Genomic DNA, 27,512 nt, shown 5'->3' on the forward strand with positions numbered 1-27,512 from the left:
AGTACCAATATGAAAATAAACTGCGAGGGAGCAAAGGTGCAGTTAGAAAACATTTGTGAACAAGACGAGTTTGACTTTATGAATTTATTTTTGCTGAAAGCTTTGAGTAACAAAATGCAAATTAGTACAAAAAAAAGCAGTGAAAAACAATAACAATGAAAAATATAGAAAGAAAAACCTCTTCTACAAAACTAAAGTTCCCAAAGTAATCCATTGAGAAACGGAAATAAAACGGAGAAAAAACATAAAATAGACTTCTTTTTTGGCAGTGTAAAAGAAAAAGTGGTTCAATCTACTGGCAGTGATCGGTCACACCAAACTGAAGTGCTGAATAAGTAAAAAAAAACGGTCTGCAGAAATGACAACATGTAAATCCAATCACATATTAGTGTAAACGGGTAATAGTTTTGGTATCTAAACAGAGCGGTTTGCACCTTATAAAATGATTCTCTTGTTACATTATGTCCGTATGTGTTCTGTTGCAAATTTATTGTCCACATTTTCCTGTTTTTCTGTCAAAATTGCTTCTGTTCTCTGCTGTATGAAAAAGTTACAAATACTAAAAGCTGATTCACTTTTGGGGTGATCCAGCCAGCCCCATAATCTACCAAATCTGCTGTTCATTTCCCCCTTTAACACACAATGTGTTCCCGTTTCTGACTTTCATTGTTGGACATCTACTCGGAGCTGAACACAAACATTTGGTCCGGTTGACGGCCTGAAGGAGAGAGTGGCAGGATCTACTGGTACAGTAACACCGCAACATTAATGGAGGTAGTGCAACTTTAAACGAATGGCAGTGACTCGTGTTTTTATTATTATGACCTTTTGCAACCACATCTCTGTAAATTTACCAAGCTGCTCCTCAAAATCATAATTACTATTTTTGACAAATATAAAAACAAGTCGAGGAAAAACCAAGAAAGAATCTCTTCCGTTTCACTCGACATAATCAGAAAAATAATGCTTTATGAACATCATGACTGATGTAAAATCTAATCCCTGCTAAGAGCAACACTGATGAAATACACGCCTGATTCAAAGTTTAAGATGTCGCAGCGTTTCATGACGATGACGTGGAAGGACGTTTTGTTGATGAAGACGACGAGCTTCATTCGCTGTCGCTCCTCTCTCCTCTCTGCAGGAGTCTCTTTCCGCTGGACGGGACAGCCGGCTCGTGCTTCACACACACCTTGGTCTTGGTCTTGCTGTGGACAGAAAGGACAAATCCAGCCAGCGTCAGGAATTAAGGCAGATCGATTGAAATGGTTTTAATGACACAATGAGCTCACTTGACCTGCGGCAGGTGGGTTTGATTTAAATATTATGCACAGTGACCTCTAGTGGCAGGCTATCTCTAAAAATCAGCAGAGGAGTTGAGGCTACAAATCCAGTTAGAGACATAGTTTACATTTCTTAAATAATCAACGACAAGAGTAGCAGCCTTAATGTGTGGACTATGTTGAGATATATTATAATGCTAGAACAAAGTTACAAACTTAATCCACTGAAAGTAGTGATGCAGTTCTTACTTTTCTTTGTCCAGCAACTCCTGACCATCGTTGAGTTTCTTAAACATCTCATAACGCTCGCGACCTCGAACCTGCAGGAGACATCAAAGGGGATTTATCAAACAGAATTTAAACAATTTGTAAAGACGCCCAGCGTTATAACGGGTACGCATCTTTACTTACATGCAGAACATACACATCCTTATCCTCCTCCTCGGCACTGGAGACCAACTTGGACTTCTTGGAAGTGGTGCCAGGAGCCGGAGTCGGGGGGCCGCTCTCTAAAGGAACAAAAAGCGAGGTTAGCAAGGCAACGGCAAGCAGAGACGGGAAACTGAAACCGCGAGAAATGCAACAAATACGTACTGCGTTTCTTAGTTTGTTTGGTGCCGCTCTGCATCTTGGTTTTACTTTCCTCCTCAGATTTGCGGTCTCTGCCTGGACAAGCACAGACACGCACCTCGAAGCACCTCCGGCCCAAAACTAGTCCCCTGTGAAGAAGAGGTAAAGAATTTATAAAAAAAGCACAAACAAAAGAAGGCACATCTTTAGCAAACACACACAAGACTGGTGAAAATGTTACCAAGCCAGCCAGATACAAACCCCTCACATCTGTTCAGAGAGGAGCGTCACTTACTCTGGAGTCTCGAGGGTCAGGATGGTGAGGATGGGTCTGCGGTTCATGCCCCCCATGCAGGAACTGTTGCACATGAAGCTCAGCAGGATGGTCGTTATCTCTGAGCCCAACTGAAACAGGAAGAGAAGAACAATCGGATTGCCTGCTGGTATAATTGTGGGGGGAAAGGGCAACTTTACTTATTATTTAAGTCCTAATCGATTCCTCTGGGAGTCCTAAATGCAGCCTTTATTTGGGGAAACACATTCATGGATGGTTTCACAATGTACTTTATGAACATTGAATTTTCAGGCTAAAGAAATGTGACACGCTGTTATCGGTTCATATACTCACGTAGAAAATATTTGAGGTTCACATATTAGGAAATGTGATGTGCTAAAAAAAAAATAACTGCTATAGAAGACAAGTTCCCCCTCGGACAAATCGAGTGGGGCAGTCGCACCTGTGGGGGCTCGTACGGGACAGTCACACTCTGCCTCTTTGTGTGCAGATCTTCAAAATACTGAGCTCTCTGGCTGCCCTCCGCTCTGATCAGATGGCTGCGATGGTCTGCAGCTGAAAGGAGAACGGATCAGAGAACAACTTAATCACCGCAGATATAAAATCGGGCTCACAGTCAAACTCTAGCAAAGACAAACATTCTTCCACTGAAACGTTTTCCTTACCGTCCTCGTTCTGGTGATGGGGACATCTGCGGACCACTTCGGCCACATGTTCGGTCTTCTTATAAACCGCCGTGGCCCTGAAAACGGCACCCAAAGGAAGCTCCTTGCTCACGAGCACTTCGACCGGGCTGGTCTTTGCCAGCTGGCAAAACAACTTGTTGAGACTCTCTGAATACTGAGAGAAAGCACAGGGAGAAAGCCATACGTGTTATCATCACTAGAGAGTAGAAAAGCGAGGATTCAAACGCCAAGAACTGGTCTGAGATCCGTCTCAGAAAAGAAACGAGCGCACTATGATAAAGACTAAACACTATTCTAAAAGTCTTCATAAACTATTTCTTCTCTAAAAGAATAAAAACGGCTCGTGAGGTTCTCCAAATAAGGCCAGATATGTCAGATGAAAGAAGACATTTTTACCTTGTTTTTATCCGTTTTAACCCATTCAGTGCTGGATGAAGACAGCGCAGGAACATGCCCCGTCATGTCAGAGCTGGGCTTTACAACCAGTCTCTCACACAGACCAGGGCACAAGTTGCAGGGGGGGGCGGGGCGGGAGTCTCAGGGCAGATCACCCTAACCTCAACTAAACCGACCAACTGCAGCGCACTGCTGGGTGAGTCACCGAGCAAACATTTATGCCATTGGCTCTTCAAACGCAGTGACTGACTCTGGTCCTTACAATCTGGTGAATCGTCACAATGAATGAGATTCCACACGAATGCCACCATGTCATCTACAAAAGAGAGGATTTTACACACGATTCTAAAAGGTAAGATATTAACTGTCTATTCTAAACTATTTCGGTGTTTTACACACAACTTTAAATAACTTTGTTGGTGATAAAACCGTAAGAGACGGATGAGTGAGTTAACTGTAGTAAAACCTTTCAATTTGAAGAAAATCCTTTAATAAAGTTGGATTTAATAAAGTGAATTAAAACACAGGAGCAGAGTTAACACAATTATCTTTTTAACTATGATGGAAAAACTGTGAAGTCGGAGTGAATGGTGAAACTGAGGATCTGTAGAAATCCCCTTTGTCTCCTACAAGGGGCTCAAACTGCTGCTCTGTGCCACGTTTGGTTGCAGGATAATCTGCTGCGAGTCCTGTTGAACTTTGATATTTGAGGTCCAACATTTACATTCTGTTAAATCACACATACCAGTCAGTTTACAATACATGAAATCAACAGACGATCTAGCTCTTAGGCCTGGGATTACTTACAGTGGAGGTGACGGACTTGGCAGTGCCAGACTTCTGGAAGCGAAGCTGGAAGCCATAGTCCCCCGGGTGGTCGCTTGTAACCGGGACGGTGGAGGAAGGGGGAGTAACGCTGTCTGTCGTGGGCGTCTCCGGAGGAAGCTCAAACAGACCCTCATCAAAGCCCTCATTCAGCACTTGAGATAATGTGTCTGTCTGCATAAATAAATATGTTCAGATTGAAGTTATCATCATATGAATATTGACAAACAGAAAGCAATTATATGCTTACCAGCATGCACATGCTCCCATCTGTCCTCCATGTTTCCTGAGGCGCGTCAGTCACCGTTCCAATGGTGGAGAGAGAGGGGGGGGGTAATCTGCAAAAACAAACGGGTTAACTTGTTTTCTGTGGTAAAATAATACACGAAAGAGATCAAATGATATCTACTATCAAAACACGACTTACCCACTCCAAAACTCTTGGAAGGCGTCGTCCTGGCTGAGCGGCAGGACCTGGCTCAAAGACAAACCTTCAAAACCTTGCTCTTCCATCATTATTTCCCCTCCTTTTCCGGTTGAGAAAGAATTAGGAAGAGCCAAATTGCCCGAGTGCTGTGGGGATCAACAGAAATTAAGAGTTAGACCAATGAGGTAATGTAAAAACATCTTGATCAATTAGTTTAAACTAGTTTCCTGTTAAACTAATTAGTGTATGACATACACTCATTAATATTATTAATTGATTAGTCTATGTGTATGAATAATCGATTGTTAGGTGAATCAAATGACAGAAAATAGCCAATTAGATTGTTTTAGTCTGAGTAAAATACAAAAACATTTGATTTACAATTAAATAACAAAAGAGAGAAACTTAGTAAATCCCTACATTTGAGAGGATGAGGCCAGGAAACGTTAGTCTTTTTATTTGATACAATAATAAATGCTGGTTTCAGCCACACAGGAAGTTAACTAAATTGAAAACATGTTCGGCCTTCAGCTCACTAACAGTGGTGATAATTTAACAATATAATTAAACAAATACACTACTAGAAAAAAGCAATACTTCACTTAACGTTAGCCAGTTTGAAACGGAAACAAACAATCGGCGCCTCCCAAAACAAAACAGCACCCAGAAACCATCGCAGTGGCTAACGTTAGCTAACGTTAGCTTAACGCAGGAGGCCCACACAAACAGAGGCCCCCCGAGTTAACTCTCTCTCTCTAACTCGACGAATACAACTTCACTAAACGCCAAAATGTGCTGACAAGCAACAAACACCTCGATTGTATGACATTCAGTTTGCAATTAAAGCGCATAGTGTTGGTGACTAGCGAGCTCAGCGTTAGCATAACACGCAAATTACGTTAGCACTACGTTTTGGAATGCGACCGACTAACGTTAGCTAAAAGTGTCGTAAAACTTTCTTAATCGGGCATAAGAGTGTCTTTCGGGGGCTTGGTGTAAATAATTAGATATATGTGACGACACGGCTACCTTGTGTGTCCCGCTACCGCTGTCCGAGAAAGGTGAGTCACAGGTGGGAGAAGAGGAGGCGAGCTGAAACAGACGAAAAAAGTCCAAAATATTTTGAGTTTAAACGGAGCACGCTGTCGGGGAATCCCACAAAGAGGAAAGGGGGAGGGGCGGTAATTTAATCCCGTTCATCGACCAATCACAGAGCGTTGTGGCCTCTGACGTGCGTACATGCAACATCGCGTAACGCTTCTGCTGCATTCAGGACTATATGCAATATTACAATTCAATAAAGAACGTTCATAACAAATGGATTTCTGCAATGGCCGTGGTTGTATATATGAATGACTATTAGGAATGTTTAAGTCCCGGAAACGGTTGTATTGTGACTAAACTACGTGTTGATGAACTTTAAATTGACTTAAATTCATTTCCATTTTTTCTCCAAAATAAACACACTTTATGCTTCAAAAAAACGACAAGCTTCTCCTGAGCATGAACGCAACCAGACGACATCCTGACGTATGGAAAATAAAAATGGACTCCAACCCTCCTTCACTCCAACCCCCCAATTTCTTGTAAATATATTCAGTTAGTGCACAATGTAAGCAGTTAAATCAAAACACATATGTGGATGCTGTACATAATGTATATTTTGCTCGCAGAAACCATGGTGTAAATTCAAATAAAAACAAACTCTAATTAGTTCCTTGTTATTATTCTAATCCTTTGGTTCTATGAGATACTCCAAAGGATAACAATTACGAAAAATGCAAAGTAGTCAGTTGTAACACCTGTTACTGTAAACCTATCTTTTGAGGGGTGAACCCACACAGTTTTTTTCTCTCTCCAGGGAGGTCAGAGGTCTACTTTGAAGCAACATCCCCCCGAGGACTGTCAGTGGTGGTTTCCTGTATGGTTTGAGATAGTCCTAAAACTAGAGATTGAATCTGTTAATTTCACACTTTAACACTGTTTAATGATTTTATAATCTGCATTTACAGGCTGGATGACGTCGCCTTTCATCACCCTTCAAATGCCCCTGTGCTGATTAGATCAACTTCTCCACCACTGGGGTCCAGAGCTGCAGAGAAACTCAGAGCAGGACCTCACTCGGGGGTTTGCAGCTGCGGTCAAGCCAACCTGCTTACGTCTTGTCCTGAGCTGGCAAGAGTCACATCCAAGGACTACGCACTGAAAGTTGATTCTCATCTGGGTAGACAGCCGTTCCTGGTGCCATTCTGCGGCCAGGTGGCTGTTTGACCTTTGAGTGAATATGCTGATGATGCCAGTAAGTCCACTACGAACTTGATCCAATAGTGAGGTCTAACAGCACAGGGTCCGGGCAGAGAGAGAAAATAGATTTGGCCCAATGTTGCAGCAGAATGTTATGTGCAATTCATTATTTTCTCGAGGTGTGCACGTCACGAGGCAGAACAAGAGCCCACATGAGTGTGTTTGTGTGTTTTGAATCCTCTCCAATGGTTACGAGCGATACGGTCCAGAATGACTGCAGACAGAGCGCGCCATACATAAGAATGAACTTTTCACATCTAATTATAATTTGGTAGCGGTCATCAGGTGTGTTGCTATCAGAGATGGGCAGTATTTCTATTACTTGTATTTGAAATACGTATTTCAATTACTTTTGAGTATTTTGTAATTTGTATTTGATAGGGCCGATTAAAAATCTAACGTAATTTGTAACAAAATACTTTAGAGTGGAGTAATTTTGTATTTAAAATACTCAAAATACTTTCTCCACGTTTAAAAAAACAGTTCACGAGTTCAGTCTTCAGATCTTCAAGTTCAACGGATTGTCTGTCAAGTTAAATATTGTATCTGAGTGTGACAGATGTCAACTAGCTTGATGTATAACTCATGTCTGGGTCTGGCTACGTATGGTGATGGTTATAATATCAAACTAGCGATGCTAATGCTAATGACGCTAGCATGCTGTCTAGGCTAGTGCATAGCCAGTGTTTAGCAAGTTAGCTTATCAGTGGAGTAGCTAGCTGTAGGAAGAGGGAGATTGGGAGCTTGTATGTCATATGTGATGAATATGTTCTTGTTGATACAAAGCCAAAGTTTATGGGCTGTTAAGTCCCATTAATAAAAATATATATATACATAATCAATGTATATATATATTGTTGTTGTCTTTCAATAGCTTTGCTTAGTTACACTGACATTCTGTGACTGTTCTTCCTGTTTGTGGGGTTCACCAGAGCTTTGTGTACATTATATAAACCTGAATGCTCTGCTATACCAAATTGTGAGAAAACGGAAAATCCAGAAAAAAGTATTTCCTATATTTTAAATACAAAATACATGTATTTTGTTACATTTTCAGGCACCAGTATTTTGTATTTTGTATTTTGTTGTAATACATTTATTTGGGAGTATTTTGTATTTTGTATCAAAATACATTTTGATGTATTTTTGCCCATCTCTGGTTGCTATGCGCAGCTACATGGAGAATAGACTATACTAGCCTTGTAGTGAGAGGTGTCAATCTTCTCATTGAACTCTCGTCACATAGAGGAGCGTATTTCCCCAAAATGTCGATTTATTCCTCTTGGTGGCATTGTGTCTTGAGCATGTGTGGTTTGTCTTCTGTGGGATTCATCACAGCACCGCTGTGCAGCACGTGCCTTACCTTGGGTTAGATTTTAAATGTATTTAGAATTTTGAAAGAAAATAACTTCTTTCTAAAATATTTTTTATATTTATTGTACAGATAATTGTTTGGATATGGATTATTGTTTTATTTCGTTGCTCACGTTCGTCACTGATTACAATTTGGTCGTTTTAATTAAATGCAAACATAGGAATTCATCGTTTTTCTCTCCAACAAATGACAGAGATGCAATTTGGTGTGAGCGTCAATGGCCATCACTCACGGGACGCTGACCATATCGTGTGACACCTGCCGTCCATCACGCGACTGTAACATGATTTTGAACCAGCTGATCCCACCAACCACACACACACACACATACATATATATACACACACACACACACACACACAGGTCCAGACAAGAGGCAACGGTATTTACATGAGCTATGTCTCTACAACACTTTTGTGAGTAATAGAGGGCCGGCACATGATGTGTTTGCGTCCGTGTGGTGGTGTGACTTTTTGTGTCAGATAACAATTTCCATTATGGGGACAACACAGGTGACATTTTGCATTGCGAAATAGTGCTGAACATGCACTTTTTAATTTAAAAAAGCACTGCATGGTGTAAGGTTTCACACTTATTTATAACATTTTCTCAGCCAGTACTTTTAGTTCCACCATTGTTCTTGGCTCTCTCTGTATGAATTCATGTGATACTTTTTGGAAAGCTGTCATCTATCTGCCCCTGATGGTGCAAATGAACTCTCAAAGTATGTTGGTGAGGCTCTACGCCGCTCTTCTGATGGTGTAAGGTTACTCTACATTTAGTCAGAGTCACACACGGACATATGACTGGGCTTGGGGCCTCTGGCTTTGGGTGAGGGGGGTCAGATTCTCTTTCTCAATGTTCGTAAGAGGGCAGGAAAAGGCAAAGGCGGCAAGCTCTGAGGAGAGAGTGGCGTGATGCGGAGGTGTGTCTGCAAGGGGTGGAGACCCTTTGATTGAAAGATCTAGAGCAGATATTTTCCCAGTGAGCTCTGAGTCCAGATCTGCACTCTTCCCGCCCAGTACAACCCGCCCACAACACAACCCTTAATCTAGGACACACCGTCACTCCATCCACAAACTTCCCCTGACAACAACTACACAGTTAACTCGGGTGGCACAGCCCAAATTTAGGGTCCACCTGTCGCCTGCTGGAGGATGATTGAGCTTTGTTGTGTGCAACAGAGGGGGGGAGGGTTTGTGGAACGGGTGCTGCGGTGTGTGACCCCTTTGGCATGTGATCTGAAATAGAAAGGGATTTATGGCTGTTAGGAAGACAGGCGAAGGCAGCCTGGGCGTCAAAGACGAGCCCCTCTCTGCTGCCCAGGAGGAATGTTGAGTCATAGCCGGTGGCATGTTGGACTCTGACTTGGGTTCCTCTAAGGTCCAACACCTGTACAGTGCATTATTTTACCGTCTGTAGATGATGCTCAACACATTTGTTGGTCATTCAACATAATATTACAAATGTTGCGCCTCGTGAACAAAGTAAGATGCACCACATTATTGTATGTGAGGTTCTCTATTTATTTTTTTCACACTAGAGAGTTTATAATTCTTTGAAAAGGCCAGACAACATTCTGTAACCGGGAATATAAACAGGGGGCCCTGATACCTAATTTGGCCCTCAGCAAACCTCCGGCTCATGAGCTCCAGAGATATATGAGTGTTGATTTAAACAGGAATCTTAAAATGTAATCACAGCTCTCTCCTATTCTTCATCTCTTGCTGTAATAAAAAACAGACCTCCTCGTCCGTAAGAGTACCCCAGTGTTCTGTCACTCCCTGCAGCCAATCGTCGTTAAGGTCATAAGAGCTTCCTATACTTGCGTCTCGACCTCTGTTAGAGGACCGTAAGATCAGCCCACTGGGCCTCTCTGGTCTGCCTCACCCCCCCCAACCCTCTCGATACGAGGAGAGGCGTGCACGTGGGTGCGCGGCTGTTACTCTATTCTAGCGGGACGGACACAACACAAAGTTCATAGAAGAGAGTACACCCTGCAGCACAGGACGCGCCAGACTGATCACTTTGGGGCTCCTCTTCAGGATTTTACGTTTCCGTTCCGTTTTTGTTGTTGTTAAAGTGCTCAAGGTTTAAATCGGGGCTTGTTGTCCTTTTGAGGGAGTTTCACGTGTCTCCATTTGGCACCAGACGCATCTGTCATCAACCGTTACTGGAGCTGCCAAAGTCATGCCGGCTGGGTTTCAGCAACTCGGAGGGGAGGTATTCATGTTTCTTGAGAGCTTTTCACAATTTTGCAACACCATTTAAACGTGGCAGGGCTCGCTGCTTACTCGCAAAAGGCAAGGAAAAGCTGTACGCATTGAACTGTTCGGTGCGTATTTTTATTTGGAGAGATTTTACGCACGGGTTTGTCTCCGTCATGCAAAGAAAAGTGGAAGCGCAAATAAACGCTTTTCTCTGCCTTATTGCAGGTTGCCTAGTATAATAAAAAAAAAATAGAACAAACTCGTTTATTGGTCAGAGAAAATGACATTGAGTCTAAAATAATGTACAATTGACAATAATTATAACAATTAACATTGTCCCTTGCAAAAATAAGAAACTATAAATGCTGTATGTAAAAAATCAACATCAGCCCTGATCTGAATGAGTTTGGCCCTTATTTAGTCCTGAGCAGTGACCTTGACCAGCCTAATATCTGAGTTTACAGGTCAGTTTGTTATAGGCCACCTTGTTTGACTGGTTCCTTTTCAACACCCTCATAAACAATAGCTGTGCTGTGTGCTCCCTGATATCTAGGTCAAGTGGCGGTATGAATCAGTTTTAAGTGTCAAGCCTGTCATTCTGGACAGTTTAATCTCTACACGTTCTTGAAAACAAGAGAAAATGGACTGTAGTCTGTGATGCGATGTAGACAAAAAGAATGAAGCTGCTTCATCGCCAATAAACAGGCATCAGTGAACACGCCGTCTGTGACAGGTTGATCTTCCAGCGATGTGGGAACCTCTGTTATAGCTCAGACGTTTTGGCTTCAATGTAAAATAAATCCTGGAAGCGTGGAAACTCAAACTAAGCAAAAAAAAGCAAACACACCATGTGAGTTCTCAGGAATCAGATTCATTCCTGATTAGTGAAAAGTAAATGAATTACTGAGCATTCAACTACGTGTGAGGCAATTTTAAATAACATGCATGAAGTGTAATAGAGCTTGCCTGGCTGCTTCTGATGTTTCACCTCTTCTGTTGCAAGGGCACGTGCACACACACACACACACGCACAACCTTTTGTTTTGGTTTGTGAATACTAAACAGAACTTATCTAGAGACTCAGCACAGCAAGGTCAAGTTACAGATGCACGCTAATAAACTATATACAAAATCAAATCTTTGCTGAATTATCCATAAAATCAAATACAATACAGTACAATAGGAAGACCGCTTTTGCCTAAATTGTAGTTTAAAGTCACACATCATATTGTTGTTGTCAGGAGGCCCCACGTCACCAAAATGTCCACTTTACAGGAAGCCATGATGGGTGTGTGTGTTTTTCACCAGCAGGTCTTAAAAGACTTCATATGAGAATATAACATGTTTCTGTTGTATAGTTATGTCTTTACAATGAAGCTGCTCGGTAACTAATCTGACAGTTAATTAAATGACTTAAACACACTTTACTGGAAGAGGCGACCTCATCTCCCCAAGGGGTTGTCTCGTCTGTCACCGTGGAGACAGGTGCCTGTAGCCTGATGGGGAACTGCAGGGAAGTTGAAGTGCTGAAGCGATTTGCTCTCATCAGGATCACTGCTATATATAGTTGGAGGGAGTACTGCCACAGTGCTGAAGCTCTCTTATATTTGCCATTGTTATCTTTACACTCACTGTTTTTGTTGACCTCTCTCTATGTGTTTCTTTGTGTGTTTTTGTACTCCAGACATTGACTGGAACCTTTGTTCTCTCAGTCTTCACTGCTGTCCTGGGATCTCTAGAGTTTGGATACAATATCGGAGTCATCAATGCACCTCAGAAGGTACAAAAACAAAGCACCGATCACCAGGGGTGTGTTAAAAGAAGTGTGACGTACAATGCGGGAGGCAAACAGAGTGACATTAAACCAGACGTCAACAGAGTTGTTTCTCTATATTTCCCTTCATTTTACAATGCGGTGTGTTTGATGCCACAACACCGGCCTCAACCGGTGCCGATGGTGTTTAGAAAATAAACTTGGAGGAGGGAAACAAGTCCTTGCATGTGATGCAAATGACATAAATGCAAGGGAGTCAGATCAACACTCAATATTTAAGAGGGCAGACAGGAGAGCAAAGGGAAGGTTTGTTGAGCATCTTAGTTGTGCTTATGGAAACGCTGCAATGGATTAGTTTACCGCCACATGTAGTCACGCTGTAGTTTGGCATTAGTGACACATTAAACCAGAATAGAAGCTGCTGTGTGTTTATGTGCGCGTGTGACATGAGACAGCTTTTTCTATCTGTACATGACAACTTTAAAGACTCTGTGCCACTGACACATTTCGGATGGCACCAATAAAGGTATTGAGGCTTGATACTCGGCCCTCGTGTGAATCTGAGGAGTTGGATTTACAATGGCTGACTTCAAATTCCAGTTGGGCTATCAAAGAGATGATAAAACACAAGCTTAACACTTAAACTTGAGCCTTATTTGCTATGTTTCTTCCTCTGTTCCGGTTTCACTCTCGGGTTAATCTGTTGTTCAACATGTCTCATGCCTTCTTCTGTGCCCGGTCTAGATCATTGAGGCGGAGTACAACGCGACATGGGTGCACCGGTATGGAGAGCCCATCCCCGCGGGGACCCTCACCTCCCTCTGGTCCCTGTCCGTGGCCATCTTCTCAATTGGTGGCATGATGTCCTCCTCCTGTGTGGGCTTCGTCTCCGAGTGGCTGGGCAGGTAGGGAAACGCACAGGATGCCCCACACTCTATTTTAGGTATTTCTACTGGAATTGGCAGTTATTTAGTCTGTGTACTGTTGAAAACATTGTATATGCTCCCCTCTACATCTGATTTACTACATACAATTTTAGATTCAGGTGCCTATTTGCAGCTATGTCAGTGGTGGCACACTTTTCTCTGCTGCCCACTATGACGGACCAATACTCAGGCACTATAGAGTTTGAATGCACATCACTATTTCATTCACTTGTGCAAAAACAGAGTAAGAACAATGCAAAGAGAAAGGCGTATGCTGGGTATCACACCTAAATATTCTTAATACAAAATACAGTATATAATGCAGTACACATACTGTAAGGTTTTAACCAAGCAACTCAATTCTTCCTGAGTCCATGCTTTCTTACACTCAGACAATCAGGTACATTGTAAAATATTTCAGTGACCAACTGTGTGAGTCATGATACATCTGTCCACCTCTGCATGGATCCAAAATGGATCCCACCGTCCAGTTTCTAGTCACTAACTTCCTTCCCTCTGTAACCTGAGCTGGGATGCCAAATGAACTGCAGTCCCCAGCTTCCAGTCATTAAAAGGGGATCTTCAACAGAGCTGGCAGCACTGGGCCAGGAGGGGTCGGGAGGGGAGTAACTTTCAGTTTGGGTGCTCTCAGGACAGGGGCTTCCTAAATAAAGCAGTAATGGCGAGGCTGGTGAAGACGCCGGGAGCTGCTGTGACCTCTGAGGTCAAACTATTTCAGATGTAACCTAAGTCTCTAGTGCACAAATAGAAGTTCACTTTTAACAGGAGACCTTATTGTTTGGTCGGTGAGACAGACTGGGGGAGGAAACTAACGTTACATTACAGTCATTTAGCAGACGCTTTGATCCAAAGCGACTTACAATTCAGATTCTATCACATTCATACACGTAGGCACAGCTACGGGAGCAATTTTGGGGGTTAAGTGTCTTGCTCAAGGACACATCGACGGGCCGGAGCTGGGGATCGAACCCTTGAATCCTCTGATTGAAGGACATCCCTGCTCTCCACTTAGCCACAGTCGCCAACAGACACGAGCAGACCACAATAAACCTATATCTACATATATCTACCTATATATACACCTATATATACACCTATATATATATATATATATATCTTTAGGGAATCTTTAAAATATCTTGATGTTGGTCGTTTAGTATCTTTAGTGGTAATTGTCATTTTGCTGGGGTATTACTTGTAATGATCATGGTTTCAAATAACTTTCAATAAAAGGTAATAATGCCAAACTGCAAGGGTGAGGATGGTACATGTGTCGGGGTTTTTAAGGATATTTAAGAATAACTCCTAATTTCAGCCATGGGTTAAGCAGCGAAATGAAGGCTTATGAAAATGAAGCAAAACGTTTTTGTATGACACTGCCCTCTGGAGGCTTTAAGGTCTGTCTACTTCATGGGCTACTATCATACTGAATCTGTATTTTAAACAGCACACAGACTATAAATCTACCGTATAATGTTCATTATTTAAATACTCTAGTGTGTGTTTCAGTCACAGCTTTTTTGGCAGTACAATTTGATACACTGTGTTTGAGTTCATGCTAGTCTTTTGGGTGATAAATTAAGACTTTTGTCCCAAATGTAGCACCCTTGCTAAGAATATTTGATGTCAAATTAAGATGTAAAGTCTGCTGAATTAATACAAAGACACTGGTCTGTGTGTTTTTTTTCCAGGAGGAAAGCCATGCTCATAAACAACATGTTTGCCTTCATTGGTGGAAGTCTCATGGGGTTCTCCAAGATCTGCCGCTCCTACGAAATGATGATCCTCGGACGCTTTATCATTGGTGCCTACTGCGGTGAGCAGTCCACTGTTCTATTCTATTCTCTCCTTTGTCATTGTTTTAATTACATATCTATTTTAGAGCAGGACATTCACATTCATACGACTACAAAGAGACGCAAAACATCCAGAAAGAGTCACAGACTAAAATAGATGCAAAATGACCAAATACAGATCCAAACGTCTACAAAGAGAAGCAAAATGTCCAGAAAGGTACACAAAGTGACTACAGAGAGATGCAAAATGACCAAAAACAGATGCAAAACTACTTTAAAGAGATGGAAAATGACTAAAAAGAGACGCAAAACTACTTTAAAGAGATGCAAAATGACCCAAGAAGATGCAAAACAACTTTAAAAAGATGCGAAATGACCAAAAAGAGACGCAAAACAACTTTAACGTGATGCAAAATGACCAAAAAGACACGCAAAATGTCAATGACGAAATGCTAAACGACCAGAAAGATGTCTCTTTGAATCGGTGGCTCTAGCTGGGGGCCCTTTACATGTCCGTGCCTAGGGGCCCATTGTCTCATAATCTGTCCATGCACTTGATGAAAGCTTCTGACCACTTTTCCTCTCTGCAGGGTTGGCATCAGGCCTGACACCGATGTATGTGGGTGAGATAGCTCCTACAAGTCTGCGAGGTGCACTGGGCACGCTGCACCAACTGGCTATAGTCATTGGCATCCTCATAGCACAGGTATGACGGCGTGTTAGGATGTTGCTGTTAAAACCGATAAAACCTCTCTGTCGAAACTCCTGCTGCAAGTGTTTCTCTGAGTTCCGTGTTTTTATGAATATTTTGTAATAGCCTTTCCTTGAAGTTCTTATAGTGTCTATTTTAAATCTTATGCCCTCACACTTGATCCCTCCTCCTACGCAGGTCCTCGGTCTGGAGTCGTTACTGGGCGTTGAGGACTTGTGGCCAATTCTGATGGGTTTAGCCATCGTGCCGGCTGTATTTCAGATGGCACTTCTGCCTTTCTGCCCCGAGAGCCCCCGCTTCCTCTACATCGTCCGCTGCCAGGAGCACCAAGCCAAGAGAGGTGAGCTGGAGGGCTCCACACTGGTTTTAGGACATCTTTAAGGTCTCGGTTTTATACTGGAATAAGCTCTATTCCTTAATAAAAAAGGGCGCAGTCACTTTCGTCATGATTTTATTTTCTGGTACTATAGTATTATCAATATATCTCTAGAATTTCATTTGGCATGTTCAACATATTTATTTATTATTCACTTTAGAATTAAATTTATATTTTACTCCCGACTTGCTTGTTTCTGTTGATGTGGCTAAAATAGTTGGATCTTGCTGGACAAGAAGACGTTTTATTGGCATTTTCTGGATTTTTGTTGCTAATCAAAATTTAGTGAGAGAAGGCTGAGAAGCCAAAGTGAATTTAGACCAATTTACGGTGTGCGTTTGTTGGTTTCTAAAATTTCTAATGTTTCTAATTGAACATACGCACCTCTCTGTGTGCAGGCCTGAGGAGGTTGACGGGCAGGCAGGACGTGAGCAGCATGCTGGCGGAGATGAAGGAGGAGAAGAGGAAGATGGACATGGAGAGGAAGGTTTCCATCCTGGAGCTCTTTCGCTCTCCGCTCTATCGCCAGCCCATCATCATCTCCATCCTGCTGCAGCTCTCCCAGCAGCTGTCCGGGATCAACGCAGTGAGTCAGAGGGGGGTTCTTTATTAAAAAGAATTGTAAAAAACCACAGTTAGTTGTATCAGTGACATAAGTGCACCTGGCATAAAGTCCCAAAAGGAAAAATGAATCAGTGCAGTATAATCTTGACATAATCCTAATCTGTACACCCTTCTGTTCAGATTTTCTACTACTCCACCAGTATCTTCATGAAGGCAGGAGTCCAGAGTCCAATCTACGCCACCATAGGAGCAGGCGTGGTGAACTGTGCCTTCACCGTGGTCTCGGTCAGTAACATACCGTTATCTCTCCTCCTTCCTTGATAAACGATCTCATTCTGAATGTTCAATCTTTTGTGAAATTAGTACGATAAAGATTGCAGCCCTGTTATGTACCAAAGTGTGTCTCGATTAATGTGTAAAATTGTTATCATAGAGCAAATAAGATAACACGGCAGGGTTTTCTTGTGCCCGCCTCCCTAACATTCCTGCATCCAAATAGGTTCTAGATCCAAATATTTGGTTTAGCGGGTCAAGATGTTTCAATGTCAGTAAAAGAGGTTATGTAGCTACTCTAGCAGCACGGTTCACCACTTTGATCCACACAAATAAATATCTCAAGAGCTTTAATTTAGTATAAACATCCATGTCCTCCTCAAGTGTAACAACTGTGGTGACCCCCCAACATTTCATCTAGCACCATCATCAGCTCAAAGTTTTAATTTGTCCAATACTGTCTAAGACCAAACTAAAGACGTTCTTATCAGCCCTAGCTTTAGTGGTGCTACTTTGCAAATGTCAGCATGCTAACATGGTAAACGGTACACTTGCTAAATGTCATTGTTGGCATGCCGATGTCAGCATTTGGCTAGAAGCGCCACTATTCAACCTCACAGAGCTGCAAGCTTGACTGAAGAATCTAACTCTCGTTGTGACAACGAATCATATTTCAGTTTAATCTCGGTGAATGGCTAACTTTATCAACTAAAGTAGAATATGTGAGCAGACTGGGGATAACAACCTCTGTTTTCTCATTATTAACAGCTCTTCCTGATAGAGAGGATGGGTCGACGGACGCTCCACATGCTGGGACTTGGTGGGATGTGCATCTGTGCCGTCATCATGACCACGGCTCTCGCTTTGTTGGTCAGTCCCCCCCGAACGTGCAAGCATCCCGTACCGTCATGTGTGTTTTCTCCACAAACCTCTGAACCGTTTTTTTCCTCCCACCTGATAGGACAGTATTCCGTGGATGACCTACATCAGCATGCTGTCCATCTTTGGCTTCGTGGCCTTCTTTGAGATCGGTCCGGGTCCCATCCCCTGGTTCTTTGTGGCCGAGCTATTCTCTCAGGGTCCAAGGCCGGCTGCCATGGCTGTGGCCGGCTTCTCCAACTGGACCGCCAACTTCATCGTCGGCATGTGCTTCCAATACGTCGCTGTGAGTATTTCTTACCTTGAATAGTTGTTGTGGCTGTCCTATGTAAACGTCAATGGACTTCTCCTTCTATCTTTTAATCTGGATTTATCCCCATCCTTCCCCAGGACCTGTGTGGGCCATACGTCTTCCTGATCTTCGCAGTACTCCTCCTCTTCTTCCTCATCTTTACATTCTTCCGGGTGCCAGAGACGCGGGGCAAAACCTTCGACCAGATCGCAGCGAACTTCCATCAGGACTCTGTCGGAGGAATGATGGATATAGGCATGGACATGGACATGGACCTGGACAAGCCCAGCACCGAGCTGGACTACTTGGGGGAGGAAAGTACCTGCCTGAAGAGAGATGGGACCGAGTACAGCTTGGAATAAACTGTGTAGGCCCGAATATAAACTTTTACTTTCTGACATATTGTATTGTATACTGTGGTCAACTGTTGAATTCATATAGATTGTGGTGCCAAAGCAGTGTTTATCGTGTGACAATTTGGGTGTTTTGGAATTGTCCTTTGCTGGTACCACTGCAATATGACGTTAGGAATTACGCCTCGACAGAGGCTGAAAACCTATGGATTAAGAGTTGACTACTGTAGTTTCAAGGAATAAGATGATCAGAAGAAAGTGTCTGGACTGTTGAGGCATTGACTGCCCACGTGGTAGGATTTTATTCCACGGTGGCAATATTGACAGACGGAGGTGGAGAGACTTTAGAATACCTGCACTTTATCTACAAAGACGTCCAAAGGTTTCAGAGATTGGATGTAAACCCCCAACAATAGCATGTACAGCCATAGAGCCAAGTATACTTTCATATTTTGTACTAAAGCTGGGAACACACTAGATGTGTAAATCCAACCGACAGAAACACATTTAACTGATAGCATTCAGATTTTTACCATTTAGCTCAAACTACAAGATCATGGTCTCAAAGTTATGCAAATATATATACACACATGAATATATACATACAGCTGTTTGAATTAAGATTCAACATACTTTTTTGGTAGCTACTGAAATGTTTCCATAACGGTCAATTATCAAGTACCAAAAGCTGGTCTGTGATCGTACAGATTTGATTAAAATGGAGAATTTAAGTATTTTTTTAAAAAAAGTAAAATTTTGGCATCAAAACTCAGCTATTGGATGAGTGTCGAAACATTTCAAATGATACCCCGCCCCAACAATAACGTGCCAGCTGATCTTGGTGTCCCAATACTTCACCCGGCCTCTCTTCAGTGTGTGTGAGAGTTCAAAGTCTTCATTGCCAAACCGGGCTTTCAATCACGTAGCTAGTTCCCAGCGTAAGGCAAAGTGCCATCACAACGTAGATTTCTGATCATGACAAACTTATTGCACAACCTGCAGAAATGCTACTTTTAAAAGACTATTTTAGTACTTCATGTGTACATATATAGTGTGTTATTTGGTTGTTAATATTACGGTATGAGGGTCTACAAGTTTCAATTCTTCTTGCACTCCAGTAGGTGTAAACAGAAGCCTGATACACTAGAGCAAGATTTGCAATTAATAGGGATGCCTGTAAAGACTAGCTGCTGCTTTTTTTAAATCCCACAAGCATCATATGTTTGTGTTTTTCTTCTGTCCTGTGTGCAGTTTGCTGTCTATTCTTTAATGGTGTGTATCACTACCTTCTGAGGATCTGTAATGTGTGAATTATGATGCTGTGGTCATGTAGTGACTACAAGGATGCAAGTAATGTATAATAATAATAATAATAATAATGTTACTGAAAACACCCGAGAAGGCCTCCAGTAATTTATACCTAGTATTTGAAATTGTGTTCAATATTAAATAATCCAACTTTAAAAACAAATGCTGTCAAAAGCAGCATCTTCTAATCTGCACCTCGGTCATGAAGAAATGAGGACTGTATACCGGGATTTGCGAACATGATTTATTAATTAGCATTTCTACTACTGACATTGCACATAATCCCCTCCAAAGAAAAGCACACACAAATAAGTAAAACACAAAAATAAAGTTTCTTTTCATCAAACTTTCCTCAACCGAGGAGATGAAGGGAGTAGTACGTTTCAAGAATCGATTGAGGTGGTAAAAGAACTAAACTGACTCCCATAATGCACCACCAACCTCACACCTGCTTGGTTTTCCCCTCTTCAACCAAATTTTAAAAAGTTAAATAAAAATCAAGGCTGGTTCCTCTATAAATTACTTGACGTGTCCCATCTAGGCAATTAAAGAAAAATTGTTTTTAAAGGGGGGTTGGAATAACTGGGCTACCAAGCAGATCGTCCATTCTTTCCCTTTTGTCTTTTTCAAGATGTACTTTCAATTTCTAAATATGCACCCACCACCCACCTGTACCCCCTTCTTCCCTTCCTCGCCCCTCTCCAATTGTCCCATGTCTAGACGGGACAAGATGGGACGTGAGGAGGCCTGAGGGACGACAGCGAGACCGGGTGGGTTGGAGGATGGGGGAAGTGCAGGGAGGGGAGAGCAGTGCATGCGTTATGAAATAGGTCCAGTCCTCCAACCCTAGGACCTACGAAAACAAAAAGACAAATAAACAAAAACGCAAAAGACGGTACAGAAACGGATGCATTAAATCCAGGTTCATAGAGTTCAAGCTTTCACTGGAATTTGCTCCCTGCATTAAACAAGGACAACAAAGTACAAACCTAAGCACACAAGTCCTTAAAAACTCCTCGTAAAAATCTCCTCATCCCTCCACAGCCTGTTAAAGATGTGAGCCAATGTGTCACATGAAGTGCAACCCAACACCCTCACGTCTCCCACCCTGCATGACCCACCTCTTACCAAGGGTCACGAGACTGTCCTCTCACTGGCGTCACTCTGTTGGTGCTGGGACTGTTGTGTCAGCTGCCTGCTGGAGGGAAGGAGACCGTTTAAATAGTTGTGTCCACACAGCGAACGTCGGTGAAAAGGGGCAGTTTTGGGCTACTTACCTCAGGTGATTTTGGTGTTTTAGGAGAGGTTTTGGGAGAGGATTTGGGGGAGGTTTTGGGGGATCCCTTTGGCGATTTTGATATGGATTTAAGGTCATCTGGTTTGGAGGTCTGAGGGGGGGTACCGGACTCTGATGCAGACTTCTCTGTATCGTTCTGCAATGTGTGCAAGTAATACAATTGTGTTAAGCGTGCAGGAAACAACAGTCAGGAAAATAATCCTAAAACACAGAATATTTTGATAGATATTCTGCATTCGTGAAATAACTTCAGTAGCTCATCCGTCACTTGATGCAGTTTTAGGAACAACAATCGCACTCACTTTCGAGGTAGAGGACTCAGAGTTCCTTTGCCTGCGCCGTCTCGACTGGCGCCGTTGTTGTTTCTGGCCCTCAGCTGCTTCGCCGTTGGTCTGGGGCCCCTCAGAGGCCTCCGTCTGCTTCACCTCGCCTTGCTCCTGGGTCTCTTCTGGAGCGGCCTGCGGGCCGTCCGCAGCCTGCTGCCGGGCTTCTGGAGCGGCCCGCGGGCCGTCCGCAGCCTGCTGCCGGGCTTCTGGAGCGGCCCGCGGGCCGTCCGCAGCCTGCTGCCGGGCTTCTGGAGCGGCCTGCGGGCCTTCTGGAGCGGCCTGCGGGCCTTCTGGAGCGGCCTGCGGGCCTTCTGGAGCGGCCTGCTGCTGGCCGACCCCGGCCTGATCAGGAGGTGGGCGAGGACGGAACGGTCTGTGAATCCCAGGACAGAGGACATATTGAGTCAGCCTTGCAGGTCTGTAATACAGAAGCAAAGAAATGAACACAAAATATCGGCAGCGTTGCAACGTCACCTGCGGTACAGGCGCCAGAACCTTTGCTGCGGCTGTCGCTGCGTTTGGTCGCCCTCTGCCACTCCGTTCTTTTGCTCTCCAGCCTCGCCCTGATGGATCAAGCCGACAAAAATTCAAACTAGTCTGACGCAGAACAGCTTGAATTTGCCAATTTCTAAATATCCCAAATTATGAGAGTTGTTCTGAACTGTGTTGCAACTTTACTTTCTTTAATACAAACCCTGCTTTACACTCTTTAAAAAAAAAAAAAAAAAAAGCCCTAAGAGGTTGTCGTTTCCCCTTCAGCTTACATCTTGTGCCTCCTGCCGTGGTCTTCGGGGCCTCCGACGGCGTTGCTGAGGTTTCACGCCACCGTTCTCTCCTGATCCCTCTCCCTCGGCAGCGGAGGACTGGCCATCAGCTGGCTTGCCCTCCTCACCGGGCCTCGGGCTGCGCGGGAAAAATCGCCGACGAAAGCGGCGTTTGTTGGGAGCGTAGCGGCTGCCTTTCACTGGAACACCGCCCGGGCCGGTTACATTGGCAGCTTCTGAGCCCTGTGGGACACCAGAGAGGGGCTGGAATGGGACATGTAAAAGAACAAAGAAAAAGCCCTAAACGCCGTTCAATGAAATAGATTGCCCAGATTCTCACCTTTGCAGCTTCTATCACATCAAATTCTACAACCTCCCCGTCGCCAACACTGCGGAGGAACTTCCTAGGATTGTTCTTCTTGATAGCAGTCTGAGGAGACAGATTTAACGTCTAAGGGTGGTTCCACATCAACCCATGAAAAACACCAATTCAAGAAAAATGCCCATTAACTTACCTGATGAACGAACACGTCCTCTTTGGTGTCATTTCTGGGAGAAATAAAACCGGTTTAGCAAACATGGCTCATGGGGCTTTGCAACTTTTAATAAGCAAATAAATCGCAGTGGTGCAAGTAATGCCACAGAGTTATGTTGAGGAAAAGTACCTGTTTATGAAGCCATATCCATTACGCACATTGAACCACTTCACTGTGCCTTGAACCAAGGTGGCTACAATAATAAAACAGGAGCACATGATTAAAATGTGTATCCCGGTGACATTTAACGAGAGACACTGTTACACAGCCATTCCAAGAACACACTATAAGCTAATGTTATCTTGCTTGCATCAATGGCAGCCCTGCTTTCAACAAGAACAGGGAGCTCCGTGTGTCAATCATTAACAATAAGACTTTGAAACCAGGTCTGTGCTAGGTCACGAGGGGGGTTAACAACACGGCTACGTGTTTCTCATCTGGTCATAGAAACAAAAACGTCCTCACCAGGACGAGGACTTGAAAGTCCCCTAATTTAATTGAATTGGGACGTTAGCGCCTCAGCGAAATGATTTGCACCTGTGTGAACGCGCGTGCACAACCGGGTCGGAACGCGTCACGGCTGATAAAGAGGAAATTTAGGTCAGGTGTTCACTGTTAACAGCCACTTCAAATACAAATAATGCTGATTCATTTTTCGCCCTTTCCTTCTTAGAGCAGAAAAACAAAAAGCCGCTCCAATAAACCAATGTGCGGCAATGTAAAGGAGAACTAGACATGTTTCAGTGATTCATTTTGGGGAAAACTTTAAATTAAAACACTTTCTTTTTCTGCCGGTAAAAGCCCTCAAGTTAATATTTGGTTTCACATTAGAGGTTTTACATCGTTAGCTTCCCACAAAACCTATGTTTGAAAACTGAAGACACGTGTTGTTCCCAACAAATTGTGGATTTACCTTAAGTGTTAGGCTACCTTTCTGTAGTTAGCACAGGCTTGAGACTTAAAACTAAAAAAAGTGTATTTTTAATAATGCTAATTAATTTTACGCTGCAACAATATCCTATAAATCAGTTTCTCACTCACTTCCACTTAAAACGCACACGAATACAAACTAAAGTGTGTATATTTAAAGATTCTTTAAACCACTTAGCACGCACAGGTTTGCAGCATATTCACTCAACTACACCCACCTATGACTTTCCTCTCCGGCTGTGGCTTCTCTTCCACAGGTGCCGATGTTGGAGCGCTCTGCGCCTCGGCGTCGCTCATGCTGGCTCTCGGATTACTACACTTTCACTCCGGAGTCCCCTCCCTCTTGCTCTTCGCGAAACTTTTCTTCTTCTTCCTCTTCTTCTTCGTTGAGGTTCCGCGGCAGTTGGCATCCTTGGCGTTGCATTACTGCCTCCTTCTGGATGCAGACCTAATCCTCCTCAATGACGTAATTAATCCAGGCGCGCACAGACAAACCCGTCACTGTCTGTCTCCGCGCTCTAATGAACTCTGGCCTCTTTTCACACATTTGGAAAGTAATAACATGAAAAATGTAAGTGAGTATTGTTTTGCATTTCATGACCGTATCACATGTTTTGTAATGTGAAATCTAAACGTATGGAGCAAAAGTGCATTTAGTATGGCGATTATGATGAGGATGATGAGGATGGATGAGAATAGTTTTCATTATAGTATTATGTATGATGGGCTAACCTATTGTTTGTGAGATGTACCTGCTATTTACAAAGTAATCTATATGTGTTACAGCGCTGAGTAATTAGAGATGATACTAATCGAGTGAGTCCAGCTCTGGTTGTTGCTCTGCACTGAAGAAATAGTTCATCCTAAAATTGCTGGATGAGCTGTCTGAAAAGGAAATATTTGGACTTGTAAATAATTAGGCTCTGGGTGCAAAAGCTTGCTGTGGGTTTGGTGCACTTAAATTAAGTTATGATTAAAAAAAGCAATGACTAATTTTTCATTTTGGGGTCACGATAACTTTGCCTTTAATTCCAGCCTTCATAGGTCATAGGACTAAATTTAACCCAGCAGCACTAATAACTGCAAAGTTCAATGAAACCATTCGCTGTGCTCAGAAGCCATGCGTCTCTCGACATGAAAAAGACTCAAATTAGAAGTATAATTATTATCAGCAGAGGGAATACGGCCAGCGGAGGAGCACGGCAGCACTGATACTGTGGATTCAGAACATGTTTTAGATACAGCGTAAATTATAAGAAGAAACACTGGGATCCTGTTTATGAAACTTTTGTTTAGTGAATGAAAACTCCTTTCCACACATTGATCTGCCTTGTACTTTCACTGTTTTCACTTTAAGTTAGCAAATAGAAGACCAGAAAAGTTGCAACTGCAGCTTCAATGAAAGGGTGTGTGATAATGTCTATAAAGCATTTTTCACATTTTAGTTATTGGCATAATAACACAAATTCTACATGTCATGTTACATTACACTCTGCACTTGATCATGACTAATATAAAGGCATGTGCGATAAAAAAAAAAAAACTAACAGGAATATATATAAAAGATATAAAGGTAGATCATTTTAAAGCTTGCCCATCACATCATTTGTACACGAGACAGTACTGACAAGATGCCAAAAATACAATACAATACAATGACAACAATACAACATAACATCTGGATAACATCTCCATTACAGAATGCATTGCAGACATCGTATTGCAGTATTTCATATCAGAATATTATTCTGAAATACATACGGTCTACATTCTAGATCAGGGGTGATCAACTTGTTGTAACCCACTTGTGATTGTTAAAAAAAACTCTGAGGACCACCTACTTAAATAAATGAGGGAAAAATACACAACATGACAAAAAGAGGAAAGGAATAAAGTGAGTTGCAACTATATGCTTTGCCACTGTCAGCTGTAATGACCAAAATAAATATTCTGTTTACCCTCGCCCATCACTGCCTGACATTATTAATCCAACTTGAATGTATTCAGGGTCATGTTTCCTCACAAGCTTTTCCACGGCCCATTAGATGTCGCTCCGAGGTCCACCAGTCGGCCCCGACCCAGTGTTTGAGCACTGACTGTTCCAGAAACCATTGTAGACATTGTGTTGCAGTTACATAGCATCAAACACTCTGAAATACAATATAACATCTGTATTCCAGACTGCAATGTAACAAACGGACTGTGCAATTTATAAGATGTCACCTACACTGTAACAAATTTCCCCGTTAAATTACAGTAAAGAGCTGGCAGCTACAGGCTCCAGCTTCTAACTGTAATTCTACAGCATACCTACTGTAATGTACAACAACGGTTTCATACTGTAAAAAGTATGACAGTACAGTGCTGTATAGAAAATGCATGAACAGTTCATTACCGTAGAATGTATTTACAGTATGACACTGCTAGAAGCTAATGATTTAAAATGTTACATTTCAAAATAAAACCCCTGAAAATTGCAAGCACAGAAACGACTCAAACAAGAGATGGCCTTACATTAAAAAGCTTTTATTAAAGCCAATGCAGTGTCAAACACATTCAATAACTGACAATTTTACAGTGATCACATTTTGCAAAATACAAATATTAAAAGCACCATATAAAATTGTATTCATTAAAGTAAATTAGAACAAAAAACATTGTCAGTAATTACGTTATTGTACAATACAATCAGACCAGAACACTGCATCATGTTAAACAGATTCTCAACAATCTATATACAACTCTTATAGTTTACTAAATGTACCCCGCCTTCAGTATCACTTTTTTATTTAGTTATGGTCATTAGTGTAATAGAAAGCAAGTAAAAGAACAAATCTGGAACTGCACGTTTGAGACAACTCGATAGAACTGAACAGAACACAATTTTGAAACTTGTTACCTTAAAAGGAAAAAAGAACACCAGCAGTGTGGGCTACCTCTCCTTCCTCCTATGTGGAGATGTGCTGTGGACTACATAAAGCCACAGTCAAAGTCCAGGAGGTTTTTTATGAGGGTGGCCACATGGGGATTGACAGCTCCTGCCTTCTTCTGGACCAGCTTCCCTGTCTTTCTGGACACCACCTTCCCCTGGTTGGCCTTTGTCCCCCTTTCCAGGTTGAGACCAATGAAGCGCCTAAATAACAGAGAAAGCATATATATATATTAGGTGTGGTATGTAAAGAGTATTCACACTTAATACTGAACCCCATTGGAATAAACAAATACAAATTACAAGTATTCTGACCTCTGTGTCTACCAACAATGAGAGAATAATCTTATTTTCATCTAACATATGTGTGAATATTTCATATAAGCAAAAAATGTGAACATACAAGGTCTGATTTTTGTTCTACACGTTCTCACATCAAGGCTACAAGCTCAATCATGTTGCAACATATTAACCTTCAGAAAAATATCCAAACAATATTTAAGACTGCAGAAGATTTACCTTTGAACAAACTCCAGTGTCCTTGCAGCTTCCTCTTGGTATTGCAAGTTGAACACATCGTAGCTGGAGAAAACCGCAGCAGCAACGTGATGAAGCTTGGCTGGATGCCTTCACAGACGACGTGGCTTCAATGCTTAACATCCAGCGTCACCAGCAACTAATGCAGACAACAATTATAGTTAATGTTCTGAAACCATATCAAATATATATATATTAACTCAGCTTGTTGATTCAATTGCTGAGAAATTCAATCAGGTATCTATGAAAATGAAATAACTCTCGCTGGTAACGCGGTACAACAAAAAAATAACGATATGTTGTCAATCAAGAGCAGGGGTGCCCAATACGTCGATCGCGATCGACCGGCAGTGCCGGTAGATCGCATGCCATTCTTTTCTAACACACGGGTCACCACGTATGCACAGTGAACCGCGTGAGCTACTGCAGCAGTCGCTGTCCTGCAAGCACCGCTCGTTAGCATGTTAGCATGCAACAAGTCACGTTATCGGCAAAAAATCAGTACAATACAATGTAGATTAAACACAAAATGACTGAACACGGTCATG

General features: G+C 42.5%; 3 protein-coding genes across 6 annotated transcripts; 1 reads left to right on the forward strand and 2 right to left on the reverse strand.

The window, feature by feature from the left end:
* Positions 1-69: 69 nt before the first annotated feature.
* Positions 70-5,644, reverse strand: LOC306714826 (cellular tumor antigen p53-like). Its single transcript, XM_079184969.1, has 11 exons — positions 5,512-5,644; positions 4,483-4,628; positions 4,306-4,393; positions 4,038-4,229; positions 2,814-2,988; positions 2,591-2,703; positions 2,149-2,258; positions 1,878-2,002; positions 1,695-1,792; positions 1,533-1,603; positions 70-1,208 (listed from the first exon to the last, which is right to left on the reverse strand). The coding sequence occupies exons 2-11, from the start codon at positions 4,569-4,571 to the stop codon at positions 1,112-1,114; spliced, it is 1,158 nt and encodes a 385-aa protein (XP_079041095.1). The 5' UTR covers positions 4,572-4,628; positions 5,512-5,644; the 3' UTR covers positions 70-1,111.
* A 4,499-nt stretch (positions 5,645-10,143) lies between these two features.
* On the forward strand, positions 10,144-19,728 carry LOC306715084 (solute carrier family 2, facilitated glucose transporter member 4-like). Its single transcript, XM_079185314.1, has 11 exons — positions 10,144-10,384; positions 12,056-12,151; positions 12,890-13,050; positions 14,784-14,908; positions 15,479-15,594; positions 15,778-15,940; positions 16,375-16,562; positions 16,721-16,825; positions 17,582-17,683; positions 17,775-17,978; positions 18,083-19,728. The coding sequence occupies exons 1-11, from the start codon at positions 10,352-10,354 to the stop codon at positions 18,344-18,346; spliced, it is 1,557 nt and encodes a 518-aa protein (XP_079041440.1). The 5' UTR covers positions 10,144-10,351; the 3' UTR covers positions 18,347-19,728.
* A 156-nt stretch (positions 19,729-19,884) lies between these two features.
* On the reverse strand, positions 19,885-23,838 carry LOC306714416 (Y-box-binding protein 2-B-like). 4 transcript variants are annotated; one of them, XM_079184447.1, is made up of 10 exons: positions 23,717-23,838; positions 22,698-22,761; positions 22,548-22,581; positions 22,373-22,462; positions 22,033-22,275; positions 21,743-21,831; positions 21,245-21,641; positions 20,923-21,078; positions 20,774-20,840; positions 19,885-20,498 (listed from the first exon to the last, which is right to left on the reverse strand). In XM_079184447.1, exons 1-9 carry the CDS (start codon positions 23,793-23,795, stop codon positions 20,805-20,807), a joined length of 1,188 nt encoding a protein of 395 aa, XP_079040573.1. In that variant the 5' UTR covers positions 23,796-23,838; the 3' UTR covers positions 19,885-20,498; positions 20,774-20,804. The 4 variants fall into 4 exon arrangements, with proteins under 4 accessions (XP_079040573.1, XP_079040572.1, XP_079040571.1 ...); XM_079184446.1 differs by having other exon boundaries at positions 20,774-20,843; XM_079184445.1 differs by having other exon boundaries at positions 22,033-22,296.
* Positions 23,839-27,512: the final 3,674 nt, after the last annotated feature.

Source organism: Pholis gunnellus (assembly GCF_910591455.1).
Source record: "Pholis gunnellus genome assembly, chromosome: 23".
Classification (NCBI taxonomy): domain Eukaryota; kingdom Metazoa; phylum Chordata; class Actinopteri; order Perciformes; family Pholidae; genus Pholis; species Pholis gunnellus.